The sequence below is a fragment of the Taeniopygia guttata genome, chromosome Z (assembly GCF_048771995.1).
Source record: "Taeniopygia guttata chromosome Z, bTaeGut7.mat, whole genome shotgun sequence".
Classification (NCBI taxonomy): Eukaryota; Metazoa; Chordata; class Aves; order Passeriformes; family Estrildidae; genus Taeniopygia; species Taeniopygia guttata.
The window spans coordinates 48,642,013-48,655,750 of NC_133063.1; the positions used below are offsets into that span (position 1 = coordinate 48,642,013).

At 38.3% G+C, this 13,738-nt stretch overlaps 1 protein-coding gene across 1 annotated transcript in view; it reads right to left on the bottom strand.

The window, feature by feature from the left end:
- ADAMTS12 (ADAM metallopeptidase with thrombospondin type 1 motif 12) overlaps window positions 1–13,738 on the bottom strand; it is a 147,109-nt gene that overhangs the window by 128,430 nt on the left and 4,941 nt on the right. The window contains exon 2 of the mRNA XM_030257799.4: window positions 13,279–13,640. Coding sequence (XP_030113659.4) covers window positions 13,279–13,640 — 362 coding nt within the window. The remainder of the gene's footprint in view (window positions 1–13,278; window positions 13,641–13,738) is intronic.

Genomic DNA, 13,738 nt, shown 5'->3' on the forward strand with positions numbered 1-13,738 from the left:
CACCACTTCAGCAGCATTTCCTCTGCCACTCCAGGAGGAGCAGCCACCATTTTAACTGGACTACTACCAACACCCTGACTCCTCAGGGTGTCAGGTTTCTGACTCCATCACTGGTTTTGTTTGTACTAATTACATTTGTTTTGTTATTATTATTTTTATTTAGTTTTTTTCCTAGTAAAGAACTGTTATTCCCATTCCCATATCTTCGCCTGAGAGCCTTTTTTAAAACTGTGGTAGTTCAGAGGGAGGGGGTTTACCTTTTCAATTTCACAGGAGGCTTTTGCCTTCCTTCACAGACTCCTGTCTTTTCAAACCTAGACAATGTGCCTTTTGCCCAGAACAACTTTTTCTGCCACAAACAGCAAGTGCCAGGTTCCCTGGCTGCAAAGCTGAGTTACACCGCAGCAAAACACCCCTTGATGCAAGCCCTACAGGAATATCGCTACCCTCACTCTCTTCTGGATGTACTCACTTTATGCTGCCTCAGCTTCCATGCATAACAGTTCCCAGACAACAGAACTTTATGGCTGCCAAGACCTTTATTCTGCAATCAATTTCATGAATAACACTAATTTTCTTTCCGCCCCCCCCCCATCCCTTGTCTTAAAGTCCTGTCTCTCCTTTACTTGCCGTCTCCCCTGCTTTCCTGTGTTACCCACAAGTTTGTTAATTTAGCTCATATTAGGTATCTCATGTCGTTCAGAAACCTTTGGGTAATCAGAATATTATCTTCATTTGGAGTATTATTTGGACTATTACCTTCATTTTAGTTTTTGTATCCTTAAAAGAAAGGTAAGGTTGAAGTTAACAAAGACCACAAGATGTTTATCAACCAGATTTCAGAGCAGTGCTCAAAGGGGATGTCTTGACTTCCTGAAATCTCACCTTCATATATGGCCAGGTATGGATAAATCATCTCCCACTGTTACCTTATCTCTTATGCTACTAATGCTAAATTTAAAACTTTATTTATGTTTTCTTAGTTTTCCAGGTCTTCCCAAGGATATCATCCTGCTTGTTTCAAGAAGAGACTCTCAATCCTCACAAATCACTGTGGTCCCAGTGTTCAAAACAGAACTTGGGCAGCTAGAAACAAGACAAAAACGGTAACCCTAAATCTACAAATCCAGTTGCCAGTTCTACCATACAAAAACTAATTCTCATATATGAAGAAAAGGATGGTCTCAGATCAACATCTCTTACCCCCATCCTATTTCTCAAAACTGCTGAAAGCAAATACCTGGGTAATAGTAAAATAAGATGTGGTACTTCCCACATATTCTTACCGTTTTTCAAATGGAGTGATGAGAAATGCCTGGTGTATTCCCAGTGAACCTTTAGTCACATTTTCCCATATTTTTCTAATCTCTGCTGAAATCCTAGGATCTTTTTTCTTTTTTTTTTTTTCCTCCAAAGTAACATCCTTCTACTAACAAGTTACCCTCCAAAAAGTCCACAAAGTATAAAGCAAATATATTCAAGTCTTAGCTCCACACTTCTAAGAGATGAGCTTTTAAGGCAGAAATGTCTATTATTTGCTAGGTTTGTGACTCTAGACTCCACACTGTGAGACTTGAATTTTCCTCTCTTCAACTTCACGTCTACCATTTCCTGGTTTAACAATACAATATCCTGGTCCTTCTCCATACTGATAATACTTTCTAGATCTGCATCCTGAGCAAACTGCGTCACACATTGATTCTTGTCCCATGAGAGTCAATGAAAATTTTAAATAAAAACAGACACAGAACAGAGACTTAAGGGACCACATGAACAGTCTTTTTTCTCCCAATAATACCACGAAACTGCAATGTGTCACCCTAAGCAATACAGTGCTCCAAACTGCAGAGCTATCATACTCCTGATGCATCCCAAATACACAAGAGTAAATAAAATAAACACAAATAAACACATACTCACCTTGCCAGATGTTATTAGCCCAGTTACTGGGATGCAGCCATATGGGTAGGGAGGATGATGGGCAGTTACCAAATGCCTCACAGGACTCCAGTTAGCAATGGTGGCACTTCACCAGCGGTAGATGCACAATGCAATTATAAATTAGTGACCTGATTTAATTCTACAGTGGAATGACAAATGACAGTGAACAGTACAACTCCATTCTCTGTGGCATTGCTGCAGATCCTAGACAGATAAACAGGCCAACCTACTGCTATATTCAGGTTAAACTCTGGAACAGATCTTGTCTTGTAATCTGGTTAATTTTTTTTTTTTTTTAAGCCCTAAGAAACTTGGTTGAAGCTTAACGGTTTGGGAGAAGGAGAGTGGGTTGTGGAGGTTTTCTTCTTTGAATTTTTTGTTTTATTTTTTTTAATTTAGATCATTCTAATCTCCTGATTTGTACATAAAAATAGCCTGTGTGAGGGCTAAGAATGCCAATAGGAGACGGACAATTCACAAATTCCTACACTTCACAGAAATCCATCCACTGTGAGAATCAGAGCTATTATGTCTAATGTGTTTTTCTCATTTGGGCTTCTAATTTGCACACCGTTTATCCACTTACAGACTTTGTACATCACTTCATCTCTATGTTCTGCATCTTTAATCTTCACACTGGACTGTCTGGATGAATAATGCCTTTCAATTCAATTGTTACACAGGACTTTATAGTACAAAGAATAGAAGTTCTTAGTAATGGGGAAACACAGAACATTTATAAAGAATGAAAAAACACAACTCAGTTCAGCTAGCTCCAGTCTCCATAATGAAGCTTGACATAAACAAACTTGGCTTGTTTATATTTGACAATATCTAATTGTCATTCAGTCCTTTAAAGAACACATTTCTTGAGAAGTGTTATGATAATCAACTTAACTAGTTAAGTTGTAACATAACAGTACCATATAAAGCAACATTCACAGCCATAACATGAAGAGACTATGCTGAAAGCTCCTCTGCTGCCTCGCCAGAAGATGACACGTCCTAATTATATGAGAAAATGGGCAAAAAGATAGCACAACTGGGCTGGAGCTAATACTCCTTTCTAAAGCAATTCAGAATACTGGTGCAAAATAAATTTTATAGCCTAAAACCTCACTTGGGTAAATAACTGTAGCTGATGATCTGGCATGACATTTAATGAATTTAATGTTATCTTTTATTTTATCTTACTAAAATATTGATATTAAATTTTATATTCTTTGAATAGACGGCTACCAATTTCCTAGAAGGCAGTGATTGCTACTGCAGGCAGAGGCTTTGTGGTTAGTGATAGCTAATTTACACTTTCCTGTTTCATTCCCTCCTTAGAGTTGGATTGCTTTCACAGGTGCAGTAATGGTCATTTAGCTTCATAAAACTCCTTGGCACTTCTCTCCTGAACTATTACTACTCTCAGACTTCTGATCTCTTTTCCAAAGCCAAGTGAAATCCATTTCCTGATTTGAAAGAAAACACTTAATTGGATAAACAAGTAGCATGCTCTCTCTGTAGCTCAGCTAGCAATAAAATAAGAAACATGTAGTTCTCTGTGTAAGGAGAAACCTGTACTTTTCTAATTTATCCTTATTTTTTCTGACAGCTGGGACTGGGGTCCTGTTTCCAAGAAGCAGCAGTAGCATGTGCTGTGCATTTTGATGAAAAAAGGATTATAACACACCTGTTGTTTTTTGACAAGCATCTCCCACCAGCTGTAATTTAAAAACATTATATAAAGATATATCCAAAAATCTCATCAAGTACTCAGCCACTCTAAACTGACAAGATGTAATAAGAAATACAGTTTCTCCTTTTGATTATAAGTTACTCAGAAAAAGGCAACACCTGTTGTAAAATATGCAGGCAATGCAGTTCAAACACTTTGGTGTTGTCTATAGGCATGGCAAAAACAGTTTAACAAACATAAAGATCTACTTAGCTCTTTGAGCACAAAGATCTAACAAACGACATCCAGACTCCAGATAGAAAATAAAGCCAGAAAGAACCTGTATTCAAAAGAATGTCTTATGCCTCATGGCAGCAGCAATAACCAATTGTTGCTTTCCACTCCACACACAACTTTCAAGAGAATGTATCTATATTAAAAAACAGATACAGAAAAAATACTCCAGGTTGGTGAAAGCCTGCTGTAAACCCTGTGCCATAAGAACACAGCAATGGCCAGACTGGATTAAATTAAAGATCCTTCCAGCCCAGTAGCTTCATCAGCAGACACAAGCAGATTTTTATGGAAAGGCTGCAAGAACAGAGCAAAGACAAAAGGACAAACACACACTGACCTCCAGATGTTCTGGAAACCTTCCACTTTGGAAGGTTTGAATTATGTATTGAATTAAAGGCTACTTTCTCATCACTTTGCTGAAGTTCTTCTCCACCATTTGCTCATTTTACCCATTTACTTCCCTGCCATTCAAAATTCCTCATTGTCTACAAATTTACCAATCTTCTACACAGACAACTGAAATGATAGATTATATCTCACAGCTGGCAATTCAGCAATTTTGTATTATTTCATTTGGAAAAACAACTTAATGGCTTATGTGGGTTTTTTATTAATAATGAAGCATCTTGGCTATGACTCTTCACCTTCAATCAATTTCCTTGTCTTAACATCTGGATTAAAATTTATTTTACCATCTGCTATACAGGATATTAGAAAACTCTAAGAAGCTATTCAAATAAGGACAAAGGACAACCAATGAATGCCAGAAAACTCCTGAGAGTGAGCAGCTGGACAAGAAAGAAAAAAAAAACAAACGTAATTAATAGATGAATGAAAATTGATACAGCACTTGTACAGCAAGGGCGGAAAAGCAGCATATGGACTCTAATTTATCTGCTACTGTGCAGAAAGAACCTGAGCTGCTGTTTTCATGAGGAAAAAAAAATGGAACTATATAATAAACTAATCTTAACAGCTGTCCAACAAAACTGGCAAGTGTCTCGAATTTATCAAGAAACATAAAAAATAATTAGGAATACACTATGTCACTGAGTAAATCATCTCAAACACTGTGCTCAGTGTCTGACTGTTCATTGTGTTCTCCATGACAACAACTCCAAGAAGCATCAAATAAAACTAATAAAACAAATAGAAAAAGCCAGTGAAAAACAAATGAAGATACATCTAAATTATTTTTGAAGTGTTATAATTCAGATGTAACAATATATATTTCTAACACTGAGTAAAGGGGTACCCAGATAATGTGTGAAATACACCAATAGGTTTTCCACCACAAATTTTATCTGACTTGAAAACAAAAGCACAAATGACCAAATGGGAGATGGCCAACTGCCATGTTCTCACTCATATCCGCACATTTACTTAGTCATTGCTGAACAGAGAATGCTTGGTAAAATAGACATTCACCCTATCCACAGTCTCCATTTTATGGTTTTGACCAGATTTGGTCAATGACTGTTCTAGATAAGGAAACAGACAGAATTAACACTGCAAAAAAATTAGCAGATATTCAAGTTTAGACTGATCATTTAAAATTGCCTTTGTTTCAAACATTTCAAAAGGGGGTGGGAGGGAGGAGTGAAACTTGAAAAAAGGAATCTTGAAACCCAAAGCTGCATCTGCATGAGCCTTTACTGTGAGTTCTAACTAGGTCTACTCTTGAGCTTTCTATACATCAACAAGCAGTTTATTAGGGATATGCTGTTTGCCGTGAGAACTGGAACACACCATGAATGAGTTTAAATATAGCCACAAGCATTTTCATGACTACTTACTCATTTTTAATGCTTGTCCTTCTCCAAAAGCAACTACATATCAAAGACTAAATCACTAAATACTTAAATTCTGCTGCAATTAACAAATAAGTTGGGTAAGTCCATTGTTAAGCATCAGATTGTTAAGGAAAAAAAAAAACCCCAAGAAATACATACAACAGGACAGAAGCTTTCTCAGCTCACAAACAGATCTGAACCCAAAAGCTTTAGCTGCAGTGGAGCTGTTCTGCAGTGACAGAGCTACATGTATTAATACAGATTTGTGTGCCTATGTATGTCTGACGTTGGGCAAATATAACCACATTCTGATACTGACACTGTGCAGACTGCAGCTGCTCCTCTCTGACAGACAAACAGAACTGAAGAGGCCATCATGAAAATGAAGTAAATAAAAAAAAAAAGTTCTATAAAAAAAAAGCCTTGGTCCCCCACAGATTTGCTTCTCACATGTGCTCCATTTTCCCAGTCAAAGTAATTTCCTCCAATCTCCCCTGAACTCTCCCTGCTCCTCACCATCAGCAGGGACATGGGTAGCACTGCACCTCACTCAGTAAAGACCTGCAGCTGTGCTGAGCCACTGGCTAAGCTGAATGTGCACGTCCATCTTTCACTGATCAAAAGTTCCCACCTTTACCTGCAAAATTCTTAAGAATTTAATGGCTTTGACACCAAATATAATAGAAGATACTAAAAGAAATAAAGAACAGACCATTTTACAAACCTTACATTATTAAGAATCAAAGCAAAATAGACATTATGCATATTTTTTACTTTTGCATCCTGAAGTCAGAATCTCACAGGTTTCCCTCAGTAAACATAAATGTTTTATAAAAAGACACCAAAGTAATGAAATCATGACATAGTACATTGATTACAAAGACTCACGGAAACTGGAAAGATGATTGACAGCTCTGCACATGAACATTATTCATAAATAATTAGCAAATATATAGATATATATTTTAAAAAGAGATTAAGATACCTTAAAACTACCTTATAAGAGTCATCCTTTCATATTCTCAAAAAGTCATTATCTGAAAGGAGCATTCTAAATCTCCATCCAAACCAGATCACAAAGACCAATCCTTATTTTAACCTACCCCATATATGACTCCTCCACTGAAATGTAACACAATGTTATAAAAGCTCCAGTCAGTTTCTGGTCTAAGAACTTCATATTGGTTAAAGGTGATAAGGCCAAAAGCAGACACAGCCAGATTCTCATGTATTGAGATCACTGATGAGATTCGTTTGACCTGCCAATTAAAGTATTTTTGCAGACAAAAGACTGGGGGAAGGGAGCTGGCAGATGGATAGCTGAAGCTCAAACACAAAGGAAAACGATGGATGCTAAAGTACTGCAGCAAATACTAATGGAAGTTTGAATTATGAATTTATTGGGGGATGGGGGTAGACCACCACAGACCACCACACACCCTGCCTTTGGATCATCTTCAAAAAGAAAAACAAAACTATGCAAAGCAACCATAACACTAGTCAGATGAAGGAAATACCCAGATATTTATTACCATAATGGAGACACAAGGCAAACCAATCAAAACACAACAGGTGCACAGCAAAAATTGCATTTACTTTCAGTGTATATTTTTCTATTTGCAGTATTTTCCATACTACTGCATGTGAGAAGAGATGTACAGCAGGTCACAACCTGCACAACCAGGTCAGCTGGCAGGTCTTTCCTTCTTTAGGATTGCCAGAACAAGCCAAATTGCAATCATCAGACTGTGGAAATTCCATGGTATCCAGCCATGGAACAATTCTCATCCCCAAGGAAAATGCTGGCAGCTTGACTTCATTCCTCCCATTCTCCAAACACCATATTCCTGCATTTTGGTTCCGCCGGATTATCCCTTGCCGGACAAACCAAAAGAGGCTGTGGTGGAGATGTCACTGACACCTAAGCAGGAAGATACAACTGGCAGGAAGGCAGACATGGCCATACTTCCAAACACAAGCAGGACCCACCCAGTCCCATCCCTCAGGGGAAAGACAAAGAAGGATGCAAGAGTCTGTCTTAGAGGAAGAAAGGAGAGATGAGAGAAGAGCAGAAGACCCTTGAAGAACTTGTGGTTTTGTCTCCCAGAAGCCTTGTTCACAGAATGGAATTCATGTATCTCATGAAGCACTACAGGAATACATTCCTATTCAACTCATAAAATTAGAACAGCCACCTAAACAGCACACGTGCCCAAATGTGTTCTGGGGGTGTCCAGTCACAGGTCAGGGATTAGCACTGAATCCAATTTCAGGTGGTCAAAAGTTTAAGTGAGGAAAACATTACATGCCCCCTTTCCTTAACTGTCTTCTCACTGCCACATTTTACCACTTTTAATAATCAAAGACATTTCCATTGGAAGAGGAACAATTCTACTAGCAGCATGTGTACTACAAGTGAATAAAAAGACACGGATATTTTTCTGGGCTATAGGAGTGAACTGTGTAGCATTTTAGCTTTGCTAAACCCTGGTAACTACCTTTAACAACAGATTAACAAACAATTGTTAGTAATCAAACAAGCACAAATGCTGGGAGATACAGAAGCAGATAAAAATATATATTATAAGCTTAGCAAGACATTTTATTCTTCCATTATGTTAGAACAAATATTATAAAACTGTTTTAAAGATTCTTTTGTTCTCAAACCTCATCTAAGGAAAATACCAAGTCCAACATGTTGAAGGATGCTTTCTGTATCTACAGGAGAGGAAAGTCTAAACAGCAGTATTAGACCACTGCCACAGAGCCCACTGTTAGTAAAATACCGTTATGATACCTGCACAGAACTGTTCAACTTAGGACAGATTGTAAAACAGCAACATGTGTGTCAACATAAAGAAAGCATCTCACACCAACTATAAAAGCCTATTGGCATGTAGCAGGAGAACAGAGACTATGCTGAATTCTCCCAAACTGATGCAATTCTGCAAAAGATAAAAGCTACGCTGAGAAAACAGGTGGAATTGTATGAGCTCATTCTGAGCTTCATACAACGGTGATATCCTGCAATAGAGAACGACTACATTCAAGCAGAATTCGGTCACCACTCCACTTCAGTGACAAGTTTCTCACAGGTGTCAGGACAGACAAAGATGTGCCCAGAGAGGTCCCACTTGGAGCATCTCCTACCAGCTACCACACAGTCATACAGCCACCAACTAAAGGTCCACAAAGGTCTGCCCTGTGGCTCAGCACAGAGCTAAGAATGGAGGTGGGGAAAACTTTCCAAAAATCATTTCAAAGGCACTTCTTAAAAATAGTGATGACCCCTAGGAAAGAGGCAACCCTCTGACTAGCTGGTGACAGCCAAAGCAGGATCTTCCCACAGGTCCTGTATGGCCAGGACCCTGCCAGATACAAGTGCACAGATTTCCATACTAATGTGCTTCCACTCTCCTGCCTTTTCCATGCTAATGCTTGCATTGCCTTTGAATATAAATACATTCCCTGAAGCAACTGTTGATTGACAGTTCTGCTCTGTAAACAAGTGTCAAGAAAAAAAGCCTTAATGATGTTCTGTCATCTAAAAATACTATAAACAATGTCTGTGTTACTGATGGATAAAAGAGGGCCTTGTTCCTAATGAAGAGGATAGACTATAAGAGAAAAACTCACTTCCCAGCTCTATAGAACTTGGTGCATATAAACCTAAGATGTTCATTCAACTTCACTGGGCTTTGCTCACTCCCAGCTCTACTGAGAGGACAAGCTGATACCACTGCTCCAAGACAAGGGATTCTCAGGACTAGCACACAACTGACAATTAAGAAATTAGTATTAGGAAAGTTCATTGTAGCCTTCCGTAGAAAGGCACTGGGAAAACTCAAAGCATTATTAGAAGAGTGCCCTAAATAGTCTTCCAAGACAGCCAATCCTAATATCATTTTCACTCAAAGATATAAAACGAAATAAATTTCTCCCTTCACTTCATCTTGGAAATTTTCCGGTATCTAAGTGATTTCATGTCTGTTCTCCTTCCAAGTGCCACACTATGATGTGTTCTAGTAGTGATTTCTCCTCCAGGATTCCCTCATCCAAGTGTGACCCAAAATAAACAGCGAGGTCTGTCCCACTCTGCCCATGTTAACACATGCACTATTCAAAAAGGCTCAGAAGTGCAAAAGACTTTACTAAGCAACTGACCCATAGAGGAAGAGACAGAGATTACAGCATCATGCTCTTCAACCTGCTAAGAAGGTCATGATCTATTTAGCATCAAAGGGAAACTAAGTTTCACAAGGTGTAAGAAAAAAATGAATTTGTAAATTACATCTTATTTCTTCCAGATCTCTGCTAATTATCCTCTGTATCCCCTTGCCCAAATCTGATCAAAACCCTTTATGAATCTTTTTTTCTCATATATACTTCTGAAAACAGAGACACAGTTCCTTTTTTTTTTTGTTTTTTTAAGAACAATGTCACACAATGACTGCGCCACCCATTCTTATATCTCACATCTATCATTCTGTTATTTCCCTTGCAGGCCATTTTGTGAACATAAAAAAAATACATCAGCAATGTCTGTTTAATGCCAAGGGATGTAGGAATACATTCCAAAGTGAAAATTAAAGTGAGATGAAAATACATTTCTAGATTTTCTGTTTTCAGTGCACCATATGGGTGATTTTTATGACAAACACAAACCTATAGCACACATCTTTTTTTAGTTCTTATACACCACTATTGTCCTGGAAATTAAGAAGTGGTCAAATATAAATCAAACAGGCTCAAAATGAGAAACTGGTATTCCACAAAGAGGATTAGTACTAGGATTCCCCTCCCACAGGCATCTTTAGGATTTTATTTTGCTTCAATTCAGGCCACCATTTGTAAAGTGGGGGTGGACATATTCTTAAGCAATTCACTTGAGCAAAATTACAAAATAATAATGCAACCATTTAACACTAAAAATGACAAACAAGAGACTATTCCATAAAACATATTCATTTAATCCAATCAGTATTTTCCTGTTGTATATGTATTTTTTAACCACCTCCAATGAGTAAGAAAGACAAAAATTTGAAGTTTAGGGATCACTGTCACGTGGTGCTTCACTGAGCTTATTAAAAAAATGCCTTAGCAACAAAAGCACAGTATGCTTTAATCTGATTATGAACTTGAAGTGTCAAGACCAAATAGCATCAGGGAAGGAGCATCACTAACATTTCCGCTCCCAGTATCTAAAAGTTAAGACACTGGTTTTCACCAGCTCTTAGGTTATGAGGCTTGAGCATATCAGCATAGTTTTACTACAGCAAACAATCTATTAATTTCTCCTCATGCCATATATTACTTTAGTATCTGAAGCAAGTTTCTATAATTTCATAGTGTTTACTCATTCTCATTTCTCCTTCATTCTCCTACCCTCCTTCACAAGAGTAAATGGAAAAAAATATTTTCAATAGAAAAATACAACTCATCCTAGAAAGAAAACAAGACAGAAATAGACTTGATGCCAACAAAAAACTGAGGATCATCAAGATGAAAAAAAATCAACACTAGACCTTAGAAATGTGGAGACAACCACAAACAAAAAAAAAAGTTTCAAAAATGTTACATTTTTAATATGAAAATCAGATTTCATTGCTCATAGCCAACAAAATTATTAATCAATAGATGTTTTCATAAGACACTAGATCTTTTCAAAAGTTTTCAGGGAAAAGGCAAGCTAAATCACCTTTCCCCAGCTTGTGGCACCCAGGGGAATCAAGATACACACCCAAATCTTACTGCAACCTCTTCAGAGCAACAACTTCTGGACTTCAAAAATCAAAACATCAAAACCATCTTGCTTTTACCCAGAGGCAAAATTCATTTATTCAACCTGAATTAATTTATGAATATATTTTGAAAGTTTCATCTTGAGACAGGTTGGGAACACACAACCTCAACAGTAATTTTTCTGATTCAAGTGTTTTATCAAAACCTCCAAGTGAAAATAAAAGTCAAGAAGTTTGTAACACAAATGAAAGGATAACTTTAAAAGATATTACAAAGCTGGATTTAAAATGCAAATTGCATTTTTTTTTAGTTCTTGTTGCAGACTAAATACTTCCAAAGATGTAATGAAGATCTAGCACCTCATTTTCAAACTCCCATCCTACTGAAAAATAACAAAGACATTCTGGAAAAGCAAAAAACAAAACAAGCAAAGTAACTACTTGTATCATCATATCTCCTTTTACTTACCTTGTATGACTAAAGCACGTTTTGGAGAAATTTTGATAAGCCGGTCCCCACTGGAAATGTAACTTAGAAAATAAAATCCCTGATCCTCATACCTGTGGGTCTGCAACTTCTGGCCTCAAGCAATGGTTTGTTTCTCCAGGAAACCTGCCAAATGTGTTATCAGCACTTCCAAGAACTCCAGTTTCCTATTTCATATATACCAGTGCTGTCTTCATGTTGTTTCTCACACACTGCCAGAAGACTTTCCGTAGTTTCTGAAATCTCCACATAGCTCAACAGTGAGGAACACACTTTGACACTGACAGGTTAGCAGTGAAAGGTTACACTTTACACTTACTTCACTTGCCCTGGTGTTCAGGCTCAGAAATTAAGCACCAGCCCCCAGCCACCTACAGATTTGAGACGTGTTGGCCAAAAGGCATCCGTCCTCTGCTTCAGGGGCCCTCAAACATTGTCATTCACTGCTCCAGGCTTGTGAAGTCAAGGCAGAAGAGCACATCAGTGCTGCACGCCTCTCATCATCATCTCTGCCTGCACACTCCACAAACCCTTTGGATTCTCCCTCTCTCACATCACACGTGCCAGTTTACACACCTCGCTACATCCCCTTCACACTCAGGCCGTTTGTTCCTTCCTCCCCTCCAGAAAGGCATACTCAGCCTCATGCTCTAGCACAAACTAAAGCAATGGCCGTGATTAAAAAACAAAAAGCATTGAAAAGAAAAGGTTTCCATCTCCTTGTCTCAGTGTGAACCACAGGATACTGAGAAATGTTTGACTTCAAGCTCCATCCCTAGAAGCGCTTTTTGACATAAGAGACGCCTAGCAGTGGTTAACACCTGAATTCAAAGCTCTGGCTAAGGTTGCATCTAACCTATAATTTTTATCTGAAGCTGCAGAGCAGTTCACAGGGAAACAATTGCATTTTCCCAACCCGCCATCAATGGGTGCGATTCACAGAGCAGTTTCAGTGTACTTGAGCAACACTCCTTTTAGAGGAAAACAGAACAGAAGCTCATATCCAGATGCATTGGATAGACAATCCAACTACTAATGGAATCAAAGCAATGACTCGATATTTGGATGCCTTCAAGCTGTATTACTGATAGCAACCTTCAGTCCAGATCACCAAAAAAAAAAAAAAAAAAAAAACCTAACTAAAAGTAAATGCCAAGGGGCCTCAGGCCTCAGCATCACCTTTTGATTTTCTGATTCTTCAAAAATCCTAACATCCATAGAATTAAACATTCTTTCTGAGTTAGTAAGGTAACAGACTGGCTCATCCTGTTTCTTAGCAGACATATTCATACCAGCTCAGCTCTAATGACACCACAAATAGCCCAGAACCCCAGCAAAGATCACACCACTCACCAGGCCACTGCAAGCGCTGATCGCTGCTGTCCCACTGCCAGAGCCAGGCTGCCATGCTGTGCCAAGGAAGTGGCAATTAACTCCTGAGCGAGTTGAAATCTTCGCTCTGGTGTGGTTGCCACGTCTCCTTTCTACTACGTAGTTATGGGAAAGAAATCCCATGTGGACAGTCAAGTTAAAAAACAGATCTTTCTCCTCGTGATTAATTTTGTAGTAGACCACATTTTCACTTTTTCCGAGGTATCTCTTCTTCCTCACACTGGGGATATGATGGTGTAGATTAAAAGAAAGAAAATGCCCACTTGCATCTACTCTTGCTGGATGAACCACATGGTACTCTGGCATTGTCTTCACAAATTGCTCTGAGAGAAAGGGGAGAAAAGAAAAAAAAGAAACAAAACTAGAGTGAGTACTAGCCTGTTCAGATCTCGCATAATTTAAAGGAAAAGTCAAAAGCGAG